This window comes from Tamandua tetradactyla, chromosome 24 (genome assembly GCF_023851605.1).
Source record: "Tamandua tetradactyla isolate mTamTet1 chromosome 24, mTamTet1.pri, whole genome shotgun sequence".
Lineage (NCBI taxonomy): Eukaryota > Metazoa > Chordata > Mammalia > Pilosa > Myrmecophagidae > Tamandua > Tamandua tetradactyla.
In genome coordinates this window covers 8,850,642-8,870,933 of record NC_135350.1, presented here as the reverse complement: position 1 = coordinate 8,870,933, position 20,292 = coordinate 8,850,642, and the positions used below count along the sequence as shown (strand labels likewise).

Sequence of the window (20,292 nt, the reverse complement as noted above, 5' to 3'; positions counted from 1 at the left end):
GCAAAATACAAGAAACAATAAAAAGGGCAGTTTAACAGTGGGACTATGGTTCTGAATAGTTGTTGACTCATCATCATTAAAGCTATTTTAGTGTTTATAAATGTCAGAGGGTAACTGAAACCCTGATGAGATTAACATAGGGATAGAAGGGAGATGTCTGACTCAAGAGATGCTTTCCAACCTCTATTTTGTGATTCTGCAGTGGAGAACCTATTTAGTTTTGTCTAATAAGAGTTCCTGTATTTGTAAAGGGGTTAGATCAGTATTTCAGCAGGACTTTAAGGAAAAGTTTTTGTTGTTTTTCACCCCTCAGCATATCATTTGTCTCAAAGAACTATGCTTCCTCCAGAGTGTCACCCCAATCTGTGTGTGTATTGAATGAAAGGAGGACAATTATACCAACAAATACTGGTTTATATGGACTAATGCAAGAAAGAAGAAATACTTCCTATATTTGTCCCACACTTGGGAAAAAATGGAATATTCAGTCTCCTCCAAGGGCTTATTAATACCAAATGTTCAAAACGAAAACAACATGTTAGTTAAAAAAAAATGTGTCTGGTAATGCTGTGATATGGGCAATATTGCTTCTTGAGGGATAATCTGTGTTTACAATGAGGGCATAATAGTCACAAGGGTAAGCCATTAGAGTACCTCTCAGACTCATTTGTTTTACAGGCCTTGGTCAGATTTAGAATTCTTCCACGTAGTACCAAAATACCAAGAGGTTAAACTGTCTGGCCAAGAGGATAGTTTTGAGATTGTAGAGTGGGAAATATGCCAGGCTCTCGACCTAAGCCCACAGATTTGTATTTGCAACATACTGCTCATGTGGCTATTAGTTAGACACACAAGGCATTGGATCTGTACATAAAAACATATGTAGGAGAGCAATTGGTCAAAAAGCTTTAAAACTTTGGTGTATTTAAGAATCTGGCATTAATCAGCCCAACATCATGCTAGAAGTAGAATGTTTTTACAAAAGGAATTGCTCTTTTATGCAGTGTGGGTCTTCTGGGAAAGGGAGACAGCAGCCAGGATGGGAGGTGCTTTCTAGTGGTGAGCACTTTTTTTTTTTTCTATTTCTGCAGAAAACACAAAGGAATTGAATAAAAAATAATTAAATTATATCTGTTATTATGGCTACCAAAATACCTAAAATTTAAATGAAGAAATTCTGAATTCAGGTTTTATAAAAGGACAGAAAGAGAGAAGAGGAGGAAGGAGAGAAAGCAACTGTGTCTCTGTTCTAGTAATTTAAGAGGCAAGAAAAAGACTTTTTTAAAAAATCAACTCACCAATCAGAGCCAGTTTTCTGACACTAGTGGCTTTTATAAATGCCAGACATAAAACTCCAATAAAATGAAATTTCTTTTGTTCCGTCTTTCAAACCAAGCTTTTGTATGTTAAAGTTCATTCTTTACCCTAATCCTTGTCTATGGCAAACAGATTTATCGCTATCAGTATTTTTCACAGATGGAGAATCAACATAGCTAGCTTAATATGCTAACAAATAAAAACGATTTTCTTGGGAAATCATGAAAAGAAATGCTAAGCTTCACTTCTGTTGTTCACATTTTCAGAAAGGTTTTACTCCACTACATGTGGCAGCCAAGTATGGAAGCCTGGATGTAGCAAAGCTTCTCTTGCAACGCCGTGCTGCTGCGGATTCCGCAGGGAAGGTAAAAGTTTCAGTAACGTCTTTCAGTCGTGTAACTCAGTTGATCTGGAAGATCTGGAGATCTCTATTTAATGATATTTTTCTCACTCTTCTGAAAAGAATGAGTGCAACCGATGACACTATGCGAAACAGACGTGATGGAGAAGGCATTTTGGGCTGTGCCCTGTGCTTTGATCTTGTCACAACAGGACCTAGAACTTCTCTATATGAAGAAGCTTCCCTGCAATGTTAATGTAATAATTCTTATGTTGCATTTTAGTGCTTTATGATGACCATCCCTTGTTATACTTGACTAGTCCTAAGCAAGATGCACTTTGCTAACTAATTGTAAGCCCAACCTGTCGTTTCCTAGTTAAGGTTTTAATCTGAAACTTATTGCATATTTGTTTATTTCCATTCTTTTTATTGACTATATTAATTAATTTATTAACATGGACTTAACCGATATTAGTGTCCATTCCTCCTGGTAGCTTCAGGGCAGCTAACACTGATGTATTAATGCTGGAACTTGAACACACCCTTTACAGAATGGCCTTACCCCACTGCATGTTGCTGCTCATTATGACAACCAGAAGGTGGCGCTGCTGCTACTGGAGAAGGGTGCTTCCCCTCACGCCACTGCCAAGGTGAGGACCGCAGAAAGGAAGGACGGAGGGCGGAACTGTAAAGTGAGAGCTCCTGGGATTGTTTTTGAAGCACGTCGTAGGGTGTGCTGGTCATAGTAGCTTTTGGTGCCTTTGTGTGTGTGTGTGTTTGTGGTTCCATTTAGCTTTTTAGGACTTTTAAAGCGTTCACAGATATTTATAGGATAGGTCCATGAACTTTATTCTCACATTCAGAGTTTCAGAGGCTGAAGTCTGAGTTTTGAGGAATGAAACATAATTAAGGCAGTACACGTTTTTCCTTCTCCCCTACATGTTAGGATGTAATGTACCGCTTTGGATTCTCATTCCCTCAGGGACCTCAGATTTTTCATTTTGGTCTATGAACTATTCTGTTGCTTTGTTTTTTAAATGTTTCACTTGTATTAACTGTAGTATGGATCCTTATAAGACCCTGGACTAAGGATACCTTTTTCTTGTATATCTAGCACCAGTGTCCAAAATAGTTCCAACCAAGAGCAGGACCTATGGGCAGGGCACATCCCATCATTTAAGTTGCTCCTTTATTACACTGAAAACATAAATGAATGCCGTAAATACATAAAGTCATCAGTTACATTTTCAATTATTTATTCAGCAAACGTATTGAGAACGTATCATGTTCTCCAGTATAGGCAGTGGTGCTATAAAACAGAGGTAAGACACTCTCATTTGCACATGTGCAAACGGGTGATGTATTTAAAAATTCCTGAACTTAAGAAATCACCATGAATGTATTTATATCCTCTGGGCAATTAATAGCCAGAATAAGCACTTTCCCATGTTTGAAGTTCACCTAATAAAAGTCCTTTCTGAGGGCCTAGTCAGAGGAAGTCCGTAATTTGATGGGCAGGCACATTCTGACATGCTCACAAAATGTGGGTGTTTCACGGAGCCAGTGATGCCATTTAGAGACCTAGTCTGAGCACATTAATGTGCATTTCTTTGGAGCAGTGGTCAATAGCTTTCATCAGTTTCTCGAAGTGGGAGAGGTGGAGCATTTCTCCTGCTATCGAATATGCATTTGGGTCGGTATTATTTTTCTTCACTGTCTGTTATATACCATGTAGGGAGTAATTAGATTACAATAATTGTGATGTTAATTTTTAGGGTTATTTTAAAGAGAAAAATGTTTTATTGTGTTGGCAAATATTCATGCTCTATTAGATGCCATTCTAAGGACCACAGCGGCAACTGCCATTTAGGGACCGAACACTGTGCCAAGCACTTTACATGCACTATTTCACTTACTCTCACAGTAATCCCTTAAGCATGATGTATGAGATTTATAGTATGATCCACATTTTACAGAGGAGAAACTGAGCTTGAAATGTGTTAATTTGTTGGTCCAAAGCTGCATGACTAATGAGAGGTAAAGCCTCTACCTTAACCAGGATGCTTCCTTGTATCCTGAAGCAGTGGAGAATTATTCAACTTTTATTATGTAAATATGTACATATATGTATACTCACATGTCTATCTTAAATATCCATATAATAATAAAATGGGATATTATGTAAAAGTATATTATGTATAATACCATATATTTTATATATACACATGCTATATGTAATGTAATATAAATAAATTTAATTTTGTACATATAAATATATACATATAGAGAAAAGCCTAAAAGGGTATACCTCAGAATGTTAATGCTAGTTATTATATATATATTAACTATAAGTAGACTATGGATAATTTCATTTCTTTATCTTTTTTTTTGCTATCTGGATTTTATTCCTTCACAAACTTGAATTACCTGTATTAATAAAAACAACAAAATGCTAACACCTTAAAATTATTCCTAGGTAATAACTCAGTTTATTGATACCAATAGCTAGCTTATGATAAAATACTTTAAATGCCAAAGTATGGGAAATTTTTTTATAATTACATTTATCATTATTATGCCTTTATACATTTTCCTCTGGAATTTTATCAATTCTGCATTTATTTTATGTCTCTTCTGACTAGATTATAAGCTCTTTGAGGACGGGGATTGAGTTGTATCATGTCATATTTATTTGCATATCTTTGGGGTGTCTAGTACAGTATTGTGTAGGTTCTCTGATTACTCTCAAACGAATATTCGCCATATTTTTATTGAACTCTCACCATGTGCAAACTCTTAGTACACACTGTAGACACTTGGTAGAAGATAAAACAATAAAACACATGGTTTCCTCTCAGAAGACCCTCTCTACTTAAGAGAGAGAGGATTTTATATATAGATTACATATATGTGATATTTAAGATCTTGTATATATAGATGTTAAGTTTTCTGACAAAATTAACAGAAGATAAGTACAAAGTGAATAATTAAAAAGACCCATGAGAAAAGTTCAAAATAGAGAGACAAATGTAGACTTCACCTCTGTCCTCTATTGTTAAGGTTAGTAAGTGTTACTGTTAGCCACACACACTAAGTCCCGAGGGCAAGTGTCCACAACTCTGGAGTCTACAGCAGTCCCATGTTCTGCAAAAGCTCCTCCAGTGTCCCCCACTCATCTGCCCCAGCCTGTCAATGAGCATGGGCTTTTGGCTCTGGAGTGACTCCAAGAGAGTCCTGGATGGTAGGCGCTCCACTCCTCCCATCTCCACTTTCAATTCTCTCTTCTGTACCCTTTATTTTTTCCCCACCCTCCCCTCCACACACATACCCAGTCCCTTGGCCCCTGGAACCAGTTTTGCTTCTTGTTGCCAGAACCTCTCTTGGTCTTCCTTGAAAGGTTGTTCATTATTTGGTTCCAAACAATTCAACTCTAAATGGTGTGGTGGACTCAAGATCTCGACAGTTAAACCTCTTACACTGCCAAAACTGACACTCTCTTTGATGGTCTCCTGTGTAATTTTGCTAAAATCTCTCTGTCTTATTCCTCTTGTCTCATTAACAAATACCTGATTTTTACCTGATCTTGGTAAGAATGGGGGAAGTTTGGGTCTGAAGAAGACACGTTGTACTACAAAAGAAGATGCCAAAATGTACAGAAGCCACCAAAATCTATGTGCCTTTGTACTTGATGGGGCCCATTAAAACTGAGTGGGATGTTACTTAGAGGAATTGAAGTACCTGGAGCCTGTCCTTCCAAGGAGACCTTCTGAGTTTTCTTCATTACGAGTAATAAAGAGAAATATTGTTTGTCTGAGATAGATGTTTATTTTTGCTTGGAGATATGTAGACAGAGTAGAAAGAGAATGCAGGGTCATCTGAAGATCAAGATTTGATGAGAGCACATACAGACATTGAAAATCTCAAAACTGCTTCCTATTTTTTGGTTCACTTTGCAGTTAGATTTCATGAAATAGTGTGATGTAAAAATACCTCTTAGGGTAGTTTTACCAGAAGCACTGATCATTATGCTGTCTTTCTCTTAGAAAGTTCTAGTTATTGGAAAAAACATTGTTTTTTGTTTTAATCACAGGAAAAATTCTACCAGATTTGATAAATAAAGGGAACTATAATAATATAAGTTCCAGACTTACACTTGTTCCAGAGATTTTTTTTCCTTTTCTTTTTTGCTTCTAACTAATATGGGATTTTTAAGGTTTGACTCTTATAAGCAAAATAAGAATTTCTCTGGTCTTTTCCACAAGCTCCACCATAAAACTAGTAGCCTCATATTTCTACTTTCAAGGTAGCAGGTTGTGGAATAGAGGGGAAAATCCAGGACTTGAGTTGATCACAAGATTAACATCAGCCATAGCACGTGGACAGTAGTTAAAAGACAGGGATCACGTCTGCCTAGTTCACCTTCGTAATCCCATATCTATCACACTACCTTGTATTTCTGTTAAGTATTCAGAAAATAGTTGTTGAAATGAGCATAAACCACTGATCCAACAAAAAGCGTATTAGTATGAGTGTTGTAATAAGATCATAAAAAATTCCATTTTGTTTTGTACAATTAAAACTATTTTCAAAGTATGGCATTCAGTTCCGAGGAGCACAATTGAACAATAATGACAACAAACTGGAATCAGTTCTGCAGAGGTCACACTTAATGGTGAGCAGTATGAAAATGGTGCATCTATCAGGTAGAGTTGACAAAAGAGGAGAAATATAGCCTGGAAAGGGCAAGACACGTGGGAGATCAGAAAACCATCTTCAGGTTTTTAAAGGATGGTCATGTAGAAGAGAAATCTGGCTTGTTTTATGATGCTTTTCAAAGCAGAACCAATATTAAAATGAGGGGATTTTTCAATGCGGGACCACCTTGTGTCTTTATCTTTCTTAGAATAGAAGGGTATGCCTTGCAACATTGCATTAACTATAAGCTCACTTTAAATTTTTCTTTTAATTAAAGATTACGTCCTTCAGGGATAACGTACTGGGGCAATTGCTAAGCTTATGTGTATCTAATTTTTTTTGTTTTGTTTTTCAGAATGGCTATACTCCTTTACATATTGCTGCCAAAAAGAATCAAATGCAGATTGCTTCCACACTCCTGAACTATGGAGCAGAGACTAACATTGTGACTAAGCAAGGAGTAACTCCACTTCACCTGGCCTCTCAGGAGGGCCACACAGATATGGTCACCTTGCTTCTGGATAAGGGAGCCAACATCCACATGTCAACCAAGGTACTCTGTTTTTGCTTTAGTCAAGAGTCCTTTGGAAGAATGTAAACAGAAACCAATAAAAAATAACTTGGAACAAAAGGAAACAATATATTAGAAGCTAACATGGATATGTTATCTTGGTTTAATCACCCTACTAAACTATAATAAAATGACAGTCAGGAATATATATCTGTCTGTCTTCTGTCCTTCTGTCTCTCTGTATATCCATTTTACATTTAGATATACCCTCACTTGGAACCAGCTGCAGAAAAACTAAAAGTTGGAGCCTCTATTTATAAATTAGTTCATAATTTAGATCTTTTGATGCTCCTGTAACACATGGCATGGATTTAGCACAAATTAAGTTTCTTAGGATTTTCCACAAGTATATGGATACTGTGTTTTCTATAGCTCACTGTTGGCTAATTGGTACTTTTGGAGAATAAATTGCAAATTGGTCTTACTAACATTTGTAAATAGGTTGGGTTAGCATGTATGCTTCAGAAAAATCTGATAGGCATACTGTCTTGATTGTCTCCAGAATCCTGTTCTGTATCTTTATCACTCAGAAGTGCTCCAGTCCACCCCTTACAGTTAAGCACTTCTCATTCTTCTATCAAAAGTCCTCACAGACCCTAAAGTATGGTGAGAACTGATAATAGCTTTTTCCCTATTTGGGGATCATGCCCGCCTCCTGTTGCAGTCCTAACCCCTGGCCCTGTGGACATAAATCCACTTGCAAATTGGATTTCGGAAGATGCTAAGGTGAGGCCAAACTGAATGAGGGTGGGCCTTAATCCATTACGGCTGAGTCCTTATAAGCAGAGGAGATCTGAACACAGTCAGGTAGGAGGAGCCAAAAAAGGAAGCCAGAGAAGCAGACAGAGATCGCCATGTGACAGAGGCAGAGCTCAAGCCTTCACCAGAATGCTGCGGACTTCGGGAGAAAGCATGGCCTGGCCAGACCTTGATGTTGGACTTCCAGCCTCCAAAACTGTGAGACCATAAATTCCTGTTGTTTAAGCCAACCGGTTTGTGGTATTTGTCACAGCAGCCCTGGCACACTAAGACACCCTCCCAAAGATACTTGCATTTGAACAGGAATGAGTATGATGAAGTCTGATGGTGGGATTCACCGTGTCAGCCAGACAGGAAAGCTTAGGATGTGGGCATCCTTGTGGCCATTGAAATCATGCCATTCAGATGGTCTTAAACCCTCCTGGGGATGTGTGGGCCTTCTATCAGCGGTAGAATAGTTCACTTAATATAATATTAGGTGAAGAGGCATGCAGGGTTTATGCAAAGTGAATCTGCATTTGAAAATAAGCAGAAGAAATCTATAAGCAAATCAAGCAAAACTTTGAATAGAATGAAAATCCTAGCTATTTCATGAAGTTTTTTATGCAATGTTTCTTATGGTAGTATTTTAGTTCCTAAAAATTATATGTACATAGCTGAAATTACTTTGTTATATCCTCCCTGTCTCTAAATATATTACTTCCTTTGAGAGAGTTATCAAAGTTTGTGTCAGTTCACAAATAATGAATGAGAATTTTTGAGTTGCATGCTCACCAGTGGAGGAAAATATTCAAGTCTGTATCACAAAGTAATTATGAATTATGTTACCTATATAACAATGATTTCAGTATTAGATTTGGGTGGTGCCTTAAAGACAAAGGCATGATGTATTTGTCATTAGAGTAAAACTTTAAGAGAGTGTGTTCAGGCATATCTGAACAATAGCACATTGTATTAAATCTATATATCTATATGCCTATCATACTGTATTTTGGTTGGTATTATAATAAGGTTATTCAACTATAAAAGTATCTCAGGTAAGAAGCAAGACGTGATAAAACTTATTGCTTTTAAAAAAGAAGATATGTTCTTTTCCTATTGAAGACCAACTGAAATCAGTGATTTCATACTCTCTAAACTATTTTTACATCCCTTGTCAAATCTCCATGTAATAATAAAATAAAACCAATTGTAGAGTCTACCAGAAAATAAACTGTGTTTCTGAAAAGTCCTTCAATATGTTCTATTATCTGATTTATTAGAAGTTTTGCATAATTTGATTTGGGTATGCAAAGTTTACCAAAAGAAACTGTAGAGGATTTTCATACCAATTGAGAGTTTGCAATCTTATATTCTAGAAAGTCCATTCTGCAAAGGGAGTAGAAAACAGCACATATATTTAAAATGCCATTAAAAAATTTCCCTGAGATAATTGATGATCGTTTCATTTTATGATCACTTCAATAATATTTTAAATAAACTTGCTGTGTTTTCAGAGAGTAATATTTTTATATTTGCTATGTTAATATGGAGTAAACCAAGATGAGGCAGGCAGAGTCTTCTGTTTTGTCCTGATAGTCATACTATTTACAAGAGTATGTAATATTTGTTTAGAGGTGATGAAATATTAATGCAAAAGGATATGTCTTACATCTCACCCAGATAGCTCGTGAAGTTCAAAGCTGAACTCAACCAGAGTGCCAAAAATCACAAAGCCCCCAGTTTTCTAATGTAAAACTTCCTCTCTAATTGTAGAAAGTTTTTATTTATGTAGGTGAGTAGCACTGACTTTTTAAAGGGCAAAACACTCCTGATTTCTTGATATATCGCCATGGTAAAAGAACATGAATTCTAAAGAACATAACTTAGGTTGCTCACCTAACTGATAATGCAGGCAAGCTGGGCTACAAAGCAAGCTTCAGGGCTGGTAGATTTCAATGAATATGAATTGGTGGGAAGGGGGCAGGCTCAGCATTTCAGGATGTACAGGAAGGGGATAAATACACTAGGTATTTGAGTGAAAGTACCAGAGGAAAACATATGGTATGAACAAACTGTAGGGTAAAATATAAACTTTATGAGGACAGAAACTTTTGTTCACTGCTATATTCCAAATTCCTAAAACACTTCCTAGTATATGAAAGGTAATAGAAAAGATAGCATTTAAACAAACAAATGATTAAGGTTTTAAAGATATTCTGAAAATCTCAACTTTATTGGATGAAAGCTACCTGCACATGTAGCAATATGGATTGTAATATGGATTGAATAAATCACTTTATTTCTCTATTTTTCCCTTCCCTTCATTCATCTTTTATTAATTCTTAACTGTACTTTGATTGCATATTCAATTCAACAAAATATTTCCTTGAGGTATATATGCCAAACAGTTTAGATAAAACTGGCCAGTTTAGGATGCTATATAAATGATACTGTCTTTGCGTACTGGAAAAAATTTTTTCTGAACTCATTTGCTGTATTTTATTGATGAAAATATAGATTAATTCCGTGGTTATAAAGTAATCAATTATTTAAGTGAACAAAAAGATTCAGAAAGAGACCAGATGGGTTTGTAATAAATGTTGTTTAGAAGCCTATTAGCTGAGTTATTTTAAAATCTCACATCATTATATAAGCACTCAAAATAGAAAATTACTTGAAGTGTTGATTAACAGAAAGTATATCTTAGATGAAAAGTCATTTTAACTTGGAGAGGGTGTCTTAGATTAAAAAAAAACAAAACACAGCTTGTGGGGAGGGGCCACGACTTTTCTAGTATTTTTTCAAGACAAGATATTGTAGATGATGGAATCCATTTTCTTCTTCAACTGTACTCCTTTACTTCCATTCTTTCTGTAGAGTGGACTCACATCCTTACACCTTGCAGCCCAGGAAGACAAAGTCAGTGTTGCTGATACTCTCACTAAGCATGGGGCTGACCAGGATGCTCACACAAAGGTAAAGCAAATCGCTGCCAATACTGTTACACGTGCTGGCTTGGGAGATTATACCTAGTAGCTCACACTCTGGACACTCTGAGTCCAGCCTTCCCCTCTTGTTGAGTCCATTTTGAAACACAACCTAATCATGACTCTGTCCTCCTCACAAATCTGCAGTGGCTCAGCATCTCTGCGTGGACAACATGGTGCCAGGACTGTTTATTGAAGGACTTCAATTTTGTAGACTTAGGTCTACCCTCCCCCTTAATACTTCAGCTAGTTCTGATGACTTGCTGTTTCTTTTCTGTACTTGTCTGCTTCCATGTCCTTGGCCGTGAAATGTCCTTTCCTTCCCTGTCATCAAATTCCTACCTGTTCTTCAAGTTCAGCTTCTGTTACATGCTTCATGCATGTCTTGATGGTCCTAGCAGAGTCAGTCTCTGTCTTCTGTTTCAGTTCATATTATTTGTTCTGCTCTCTTAGTTCATCATCAGATTAAGTCACCCACAGTTTGAGCTATCTTGCTGCTAAGTTCCTGTAGTTAGGGATCTTCTTTTATTTGTATCTATATCTCCAGGATGCATGTAAATTCTGTTAAATAATGTTAGTACAGTCAAATTCAATTTCAACCCATCCTGCCATATCTGAAATTCTACCTAATCCTCTTTCCTTTGAGGACTAACCAGTCGAATGATAAAGTTTCCTCTTTGTTTTTGTTTTGTTTTCTTTTTTACAGCTTGGTTACACTCCTTTGATAGTGGCTTGTCACTATGGAAATGTGAAAATGGTCAACTTTCTTCTAAAGCAGGGAGCAAATGTCAACGCCAAAACCAAGGTAAACTTCTTGTTCTCATTTTCATTTTTCTATAAGTAAAAGGATTCATCCATCTGACTTCTTCACTAGCTCACCATAGCTACAAGTATATTTTTTGTTATTATTTTTGTTGCTCTAAGGTGAATTCTAAGAAATGATTATGGTTTTATAATTGTTTGAGATTTTTTTGTTCTAATAACCTTTGCCAGCCAGCTACCTTAGCTTAAGAATTGTTTATACTATGAAGTTCAAGTAGCTGGCACAGACTTAATTTACTACAGGATACAGTACAAGCCTGGTCGACATTTTTGATGTCCTGGCAGAATTGTTTCAGGGCTGTGGCTCCCCGCTTCACTCTACCCATTCCCAATGAGGAAATACAAACAGGCAGCGTAGACTGCATGCCTTTCGTTTTACTGAACTCTTGTCACATGGGAACATCACATGGTCGTGCTCAGCAAGGCAGTGGTCTGTAAGGTCTGGGTGGAAATTCTCTCGTGTAATGCAGAGCTGACTTGATCCCAGATGGCATCTGAAGGGTCCTGTGCTGAAAAGCAAGGTCAGAACATAACACTGCACTTCTGTGGTCTCAAATCCATTCAAGGGGACGGGAAATGCATAATATAACCACTGGTGCTTGAGTGATATAACTTGAAACTCTAGGTTACTTTATCTAAGAAAATATATTTATTTGCATGTTATATTCATAAGTTTATTTATCAGAAACCTACAGCTACGTGAGTGGGCTCAAGTGAACTAGTGCAAACACGTTTAGTTTTCACAGCCAACATTCAAGATGGTACTAATTAGAAATATATAAAAGTTTTGTAAATCAGTCTCGCTTTTTATACCCTCTTAGGAGAAACAGAAACAAAATCATTCCCATACATAAGCATATTTTTAAGCTAATTTAAAATATGAAGTTATTTTAAAATTATAAACACTGTTGACATTTGAGATGCAAGCTCCTAATTTGATTCTAGCAACAATATCTGCTGCCTAGTTTCCAATCACTTAAGTTCTCCTGAAACTATACTTTGAGACTTAATTAAGAGCTCAAATATGAATTGTCAGGCATTAGTTCCTTTTTTGCTGAGTCAGCCAGCTCACATATTAGCACTCTAAGAAAGACATTCTTGTTGGAATACAAATATTTTTCTGAAATACATAAATGTAACATTGCAATGATGACTTGTTTTTTTGGGTTGTTTGTTTGCACAGCTGGCAGGGCTTTAAAAATGCTTACCATATTTTTTTCTTGTGCTTGGGTATTAAAATGTTTAAAATATTTAAGAAGCCAGACAAATGATATATTTTTAGATAACATCAATGGTCTCCCCTAGGTTTGGCCTGCATTTATGAGCTTGAGAGAAAAATCTCATTTTAACATTTCAGATTTTTTTTTCTTAGCACGAATTGTGTAGTTTTACTATTACATTTGGAACCCTATACCTTCAGGATAGATACATACCTCAAAGGACATTCTTTTCAGATTTCTCCACATGGAATGAACTCTGTGAAGAGGAAATTGCTTTTACCTCTTGCTGTAACCATAGTTATAGAATTGTTTATTTGCTTTGAAAATGTAAACATATATATTGCCTTTGCTCCTCAAACACTCATGACTTGATATAAAGATTTGGAAAAGTGGCTTTTTAATGGAAATACTAGTTGGTTAAAATTGGAATAAGAGCCTGTTGCATCAGCAAACCAGATTTTGTTAATAATGTTTAACTTGTGCAGAGGATTCGGAACTATAGCATGTGCTGCTGTAGTTGAAATTTTCTTTTCACCTTTATAAGATAAACTACAGAGATTACAGAGCTTTCAACAAGGCAAAAAACACACTAATGTTCACTAGCATTCTCATAAAACTTTATCGTTAAACAGAATTTTATGGACAACTTATTTGATCCTTCACCATACATGAAATCTTGTCCATTTCCATTTTACAAATAAGAAAATTGGGGTGTAGAGGGGTTCAGGGATTTTCTAGTGGTTGGTGGAAGAACTGGGTCAAGATGAGACGATAGTTAAGATTCAACCAAAATTTTCATGCAAAAGCTTTTGAGTTGCTCCAGATTTTCCTGGCAAATATTTTCCTGCACCAGAGAGGCTGCAAGTAAAAGTTAGCATAAATCAGACCTGGGGGTCATTTTCCTGACTCTGATGTCCATTGAAGGCTAGTATACTGTGAGCTATTGAGGGCAAGAATGTTCCCTAGACATCATTAGTTTACATAAACACAGTGCTTGCAATTTAGCCCAAAGCATGTGGTTAGTAAATGCTTGTTTAATGAATGAAATTGGCTGATACTGAAGATATAAACTACATTTTGTTGAGAGAACATTATAATCCAAATGGAAAGGAAGAATAATTAGGAAAAGAAGTATCACTTTATTCTCCTCAAATGTCCATGGACAAGGGGCTTACCTGATTTGAGAGCAGAGTCCCTTCAACAGCTATCTTCAGTTTTATCATCTCCGAATGAGGATAAAAGTACTGATTTATGCCATCAATTAATTGTTCACTCATTTGTCAACATTTATGAAACACCATGTACCAACACCTTAATTTTCAGAGTGATAGTGCAGATTCAAAGAGACAATACATATAAGGCAATATCTGCCACAAAATGAATACTCAATAAATGGTAGTTAATAATGTTTTGTTGTGCCTTCAAGAATTCCAGTACAGTTGTTCAAATTAATGAGAATATGGGACCACACCTACCACTGGCTATAGTTTTTAGCAAGCCTGGCTTCGCACTAACTTTAACAATAAACATCTCACACATCATGGATTACAGAGCTTACCTCTGGTGAAAGGATAAAGGTACCTGATTTTTCTAAAATATTTCTATCAGGTGGGAAGGGGCACTCAGCTTCCAGGGAAATCTTTTGCTCTTTAAGTGTACATCTGCTCTTCTTAACTAAAGCTGTCCTTTGAAAGGACTAAAAAATTTAGATTTACTTTCATTGACTTAGAATCCTTAAAGCTAGGTAAATTATTAGGAAGATCATGAGAAACAAGCAATAGTTTGTGCAATTTTCTGAATTATTTTATTAAAAGCGATTTTACTCTTCCTCGTTTGCCAGAGATATCACTGCCATTCCTATCCTCATTAAAAATCTCCTCTCAACACACCCACTTTTAATGCTAATGGTTAAAATATAACCATTAGCTGTTATATTTTATAGAAATGTAAATATATTATATATATTTAAATATATGTATACGTATACAGACATATAACTTTAAAATATTTATTTATACATAGAAGTCTGTTAATCTTGCTGTTTCCTAAACCAATCTCTTTTGGTTGACCAGACCATAAGACGTGAGGCAGTGTTTGGTGCTGAGAAATGGGTTGGGGGGTTTATTTGGGCTCCGATATGGACGTTTTCGTGACAAAACTAAGAAATCCCCAAACATGTAAGACGGAGAAAAATCTAACGGCGTTTTCCTCTCCCTGCGCACCCCCTGCGCGGCGCCCGCCGCCTGCCCACAGAATGGCTACACGCCCCTGCACCAGGCGGCTCAGCAGGGCCACACGCACATCATCAACGTCCTGCTCCAGAGCGGGGCCAGGCCCAACGCCACCACCGCGGTAAGGCAGTCGCCCCCTGCCCCCTCGCCGCGTGCCGCCCCTCCTCTTCCCCTGCCCCGGTGGCCTCTCGTCCAGCGCATCCTCCTTAGATAAGCGGCCGCCCGCTGGTCAAGTCCAGCTGCAATGCTTCTCCTGAAGTCGGAGGGGCTGCCCGGGAGCGAGAAGGGGGGGGGGGGGAGGGGGCTGCCCCAGCAGTGTCCCCTCTGGAGACCAGGCGCTCCCCACTGGGGCTGCTGGGACGTGCTGGGTCTACAGCTGGCTCTCAGATGAGAGCCCGAGTCGACCCGCCCACCCCGCCTTCTTAAAGTAGCCGTTTCCGAGGCGAGGCGGGCGGCTGGTTTCGACAAAGCTCATTGGGATGTGCAATCACTGCAATGTAAACTGAGCGGCGCAATTAAACAAACCGGGATCCCGAGCCGCCTGGGTTGGAGCCCGGATCGCTTGCTTGTGTTACTTTTCTGCTGGTGAGCTTCTCGCACAGCTGTAGCGAAATATGTTACTGTGCTCCCCAAGGTAACATCTCACTTGCAGCAGATGGCCCCTTGACTTCGATTGAGGAATCAGTGTAGCCTCGCACTTGCTAATAGTTTCTGGAGGCATCAGCCTCGATTCAGGAGGCACTTGCATAAGCACAATACAGTATCTGTAGAGATATTTGACAACCTTAGGGTTAAAGCATCAAGTGCTTTTCATTAGGAAGAGCAGGCAGATGTAAGCTTGTTGTGTTTCCATGGTGACCTGGGCTACAGTTGAAGAAGTTACAAAGACAGATTTAGATGTAATGGTAAAAACTAGTGATTTTCCTAAGCTGTGCCTTGTTTTGGAAGGAAATGCTGGCTCATGCAGAGCAGCTGGTGATCTCATTGGCTCGCATCACAGTTCTCCCTCACTTTTCTCCCTCTTTCTCTCTTTCACTCTGTCTTCAGAATGGTAACACGGCCCTGGCGATTGCTAAGCGTCTGGGCTACATCTCTGTGGTGGACACCCTGAAGGTTGTCACCGAGGAGGTCACCACCACCACCACGGTGAGTAAAAGCTGCTGCCCTCCTGCTCTGTCGCCTTAGATTTCATTTCCCAAACTTTGTCACTCACAAAATGTTTTAGCTTTGAGTTTTGGACTTCTTTTGGTGACTGTATGGTGGCCCATAGAGAGAAGTATGCACATGTAAATGCAATTTCACACAACTAGGGCAGGAATTTTAGCTTCTTTTAATCAATCCATATCCATTTGCAATGTGTGAGTGTAATGTAGTATTCCGTTCCTGTTTCTGTGACTGAGTTCATTTTTCTCTGACTCCCTCTGCCCATTTACTTTAGTTGTGTGTGACACCTACCGCTGGCAAGGGTGTAGAACACTCCACAGCAAACTTCCTACCTTTCCAGATCACACCAGCCTCTGGAAAGACGGGGTCCCCCAACGCTGTGCACATGGAGTCCAAATGTGCTCCCATGAGGACAATTTATCCTTATTTTTCTAATTATTTTGTATTCATAACAGGAATCCATGGCTTTGTATGTGAAACTGTGCCTGTATTGGGAATGAGTATATATTTAAAAATCTTTACTTTCACTGTTTTGGCTACCACTGCTGATTCTTTAGGAGAGAAGAGTGACTATCATTGGCCTTTGCCAGAGAAACTCTTAGAGAAAATGAGTCCTAATGTGCTTACACAGTTCAGTTGGAGCCAATCTTGCAAGAGGCCTCCTAAAAGGGGAGCTCAGAGCTGAAAGTGAAATGCTCTTATATTTGCATTTATTTATTAACTTTTTACCTTAAAGCATGAACTCTGAGAGCAGCAACTTTTTATCTTTGTAAAGTAGAAAAATAAAACTGTACAATCTTAGATGCTCCTTAGAGAAAATAAGACTATAAATCAACAAATAAAAAATTCTTAATGAGGATTTAGTAAATGCCACAAGCTAGGGCGGATGCATACAGAGTTTGGGAATGCTTAGTTCTTTTGTAAGATGTGAGAAAAAAGAAAGGAATTGTGTTCTTCAAGTCCCTGTTGACATACGTTGAGGTAGATGGAATGCAACTGGTTTGATGTGAAATGTTAAACAGAGTGGAGTATGATTTATTGATGAACTGCAGGACACGGACTGAATTTAGATGGGAGGGAACAACACCATTTGTTTTCTCAGGCAGAATCATAAAACCCTTGGCCAGTACACCACAATATTTTTAAAGATTTAAAGCAGAGCTTTCATAAATTATATATGTGAAAAATGGATCATGTCACTGTTTCACATCATACTGATGGGTCACTACACATTTCTGAATCTTAATGCCTTTTTTTGCTATATGATTTCTTATACCATGAAAATCTTCATATTAAGGGCATATACACATATGTCGCTTTATCTGGTGTTCTTGAAACGATGTGAACATCACAGAAAAATGAAGCTTTCAGCAGCAAGATTGACCAAGCGCATGTCTGTCCTTAGAAGTCAATCATGGTTTTTCTTTTTCATTTTTTTACTTTTCAACTTTATTGCCTTTTCTGTGCTCTGGCAATCATTGTATGCCCATTCTTATCAAGTTACCACTAGATGGCAAACTTTTCATCTTTTTGCTGTCTTGGACCTGCTTTTCCATTCATTTCATTAACCGATTCCTTTGATATTTATTTATTTATTTATTTATTTATTTATTTATTTATTTATTTATTTATTTATTTATTTTGCGTGGGCAGGCATCAGAAGTCAAACCTGGGTCTCCAGGATGGCAGGCAAGATTTCTGCCTGCTGAGCCACTGTCACCCGCCCCGATTCCTTCAATATTTATTTTATGTAAAATATATGCTGGGTTCTGTGCTGCATGCTGAAGTCATCAGTGGCTAAAACATTAACCATCCCACAAATAACTTACAGTGTAGTGGGAGTTGCGTATGAGATCTCTGTTTTCATTTGTTTTTTAAGGAAATAAATTCTTCTATAATAACAATATAGCTTTGCATCTTACATATTCAGTTTCAGAGAGATCTTGGGATCATAAATATTGCTCAGAACAAATGACTTTAAATATAAAGCTCTATATTTAAAACAGTAGCAATTACTTTCTAAATACAATCTCTAAACAAGTTCCCAGATCTCGCTACCACATCTTGCTCCAAGAGGATACAAAAAACCCTTAGAAGCCTCTGTAAGCTTTTATTCTTTCCTGGTAACTTATTCTCTACACTGCCCAGTTGAGCTTTGGGCCGACAAAGACCACTGAACTTAGCATTCCAGGTGAAAAGCCAATAAACAAATATGAAACTTAGCATCTCTGTTTTTGATTGCGATAATAAGGAATCATTGTCCACATTAACTAAGCAATTGATATGTTTATCTAAATGGATAGTTTTAGTGAGCACATGTTTTCATGCACGTCTTCTGCTTCTCTTAGAATTGGGTTCTCTTAGAATTGTGGGTTTTATTGTTTCATGAAGTAGAATTTGGGATAAGGATTGGAAATATGTACATATTCTTAGCTATCGTGTGAGCCTTCTTATTTTACACTTCCTCTCTTTAATAAGAGATTATCAATCATTCCTGTTCCACAGAGTGATTATACTTATTACTGATATTAAAAATAATAGTTAATATTTAGTAGTTACAAATATTCCAGTAAATATGGACAGATCTAGGATTCTCATTTAGATTTTCTATTCCCAAGCTCATGTTTTTACCACTCTGCCAAAACTGATCTTGGCTTTGCTTCATACTAAATTGCCAAAAATAGTTGAACAAAATTATTGGAAAATAAATATTTTCATCTTTTTAAGAAAAAAACATTTAAATAGTGCTCTTTATTGGTTGTTGTGAAAGCTTCAAATTCAGCATTATTTTCTAAAATCTGAAAGTCCACTAAAAGTAATTTGGAACTACAATTAATGAGAGCAAATAGTAAGAGGCAATTTAATAACATGTAAAATTAATAAAATTAAGTTTAGTGTAATTACCATTTAAATTTAATAATTGAAGTACAGCCGCACAACAAACATACTAATTTGATATCAATTGGATTCATCTGCTGTGCTATTTGAGCAGTCATGTGGTTCTCCTTAATAAGAAAAGTTTCCTTTGCTATTCCTTCTTCCAGAGTTCTTTATCCCAAAGTATGAATAAACTCATTGTGTAAGAAAGAAGAGTAAGGCAGCAGTTTGTAAAGGAAAGGTCACTGATGCAGAAATTTCTGAGACATTTTGGAATTGTGGTTTGTTTCCTTAACCTTTGCTTTCTAACTTTACTTTGCACAACCCAGCAGGGAATATGAGACAGTTTAGCATTCTCTGGGGTATGACAATCACTGTGTATTTGCTGGAATGGACATCAGAGTGGTAAGGACACATTTCTGGCAGCAGAAACCAACACATTCAATCTCCTGTTTACTTTGAAAAAACTGTGAGATATGACTCATCCCTCTACTTATTGATCAGCTATCATCAATTATTTTTATTGTTTGCATAATTTTCAAGTACCCATATTTCATGTTGCATACAGTGATGATATATAGACCATGTTTCTGAATAAATTACTAAATTAAAAAGAGAAGTATATCTATATTATTTAAGCATAGGTGAATTATATTACTAAAATTTAAGGAAATGTTAATGTTCAAAGCCCTAAAATTTATCTGATGCTGTAAGTCAGTTAGAATGGGGAAGCATAAAAATGGCAATGCAGTAAACACATGTAAAGTAATTTGCCGTCTTTGAAGTGGAGCCTAGATCTTTCCTTTGAATGTAGGTCCATTGACTACATGTTGGGATAAATATTAACTATAAATATGTTGCACATCAATAATACATACTATATTGCATGTGTGCATATATCCTATAAAATCTATATGTTTATAAAATTTATATTGCCTATACAGTATCTTAAAAACACTTTACTGGAACAGAACCCTTTTAATACTTTGACATATATTTTCCAATCTGTTATAGTTGTCTCAACAAAACCTAATTAAGCAGTCGTTATTTTTGGTGGCTCACTTTGTTAGGACTTTCCAAAGCATTTCACTTCACTTTTATAGAAAAAAATATTACTTATACATCTATTTTAATAACAAGAATTGCATTAATTTGTACATTGGAATAAACAGTTTGGGGAACAAAAACATGTTTAGCTAATAACTCAGCCAGTGGTAGCCGAAGTGTGTAGGCGTTAGAAGCTGGCATACTAGCCAAGATGATCCATCATGATGTGGGGCTTGTTGAGTATATGGTACTAAAGAAATGGGTGGCCTGGGGGTTGGCT

General features: G+C 37.1%; 1 protein-coding gene across 25 annotated transcripts in view; it reads left to right on the top strand.

Annotated features, from left to right (window-relative positions):
- The window catches only part of ANK2 (ankyrin 2), a 767,321-nt gene that overhangs the window by 669,487 nt on the left and 77,542 nt on the right, over positions 1-20,292 (top strand). For 20 of the 25 annotated variants that reach the window (XM_077142481.1, XM_077142485.1, XM_077142502.1 and 17 more), the window contains 7 exons: positions 1,584-1,682; positions 2,209-2,307; positions 6,708-6,905; positions 10,542-10,640; positions 11,358-11,456; positions 14,947-15,045; positions 15,972-16,070. In XM_077142481.1, coding sequence (XP_076998596.1) covers positions 1,584-1,682; positions 2,209-2,307; positions 6,708-6,905; positions 10,542-10,640; positions 11,358-11,456; positions 14,947-15,045; positions 15,972-16,070 — 792 coding nt within the window. The remainder of the gene's footprint in view (positions 1-1,583; positions 1,683-2,208; positions 2,308-6,707; positions 6,906-10,541; positions 10,641-11,357; positions 11,457-14,946; positions 15,046-15,971; positions 16,071-20,292) is intronic. The other 5 variants (XM_077142483.1, XM_077142501.1, XM_077142499.1 and 2 more) reach the window with 1 other exon arrangement.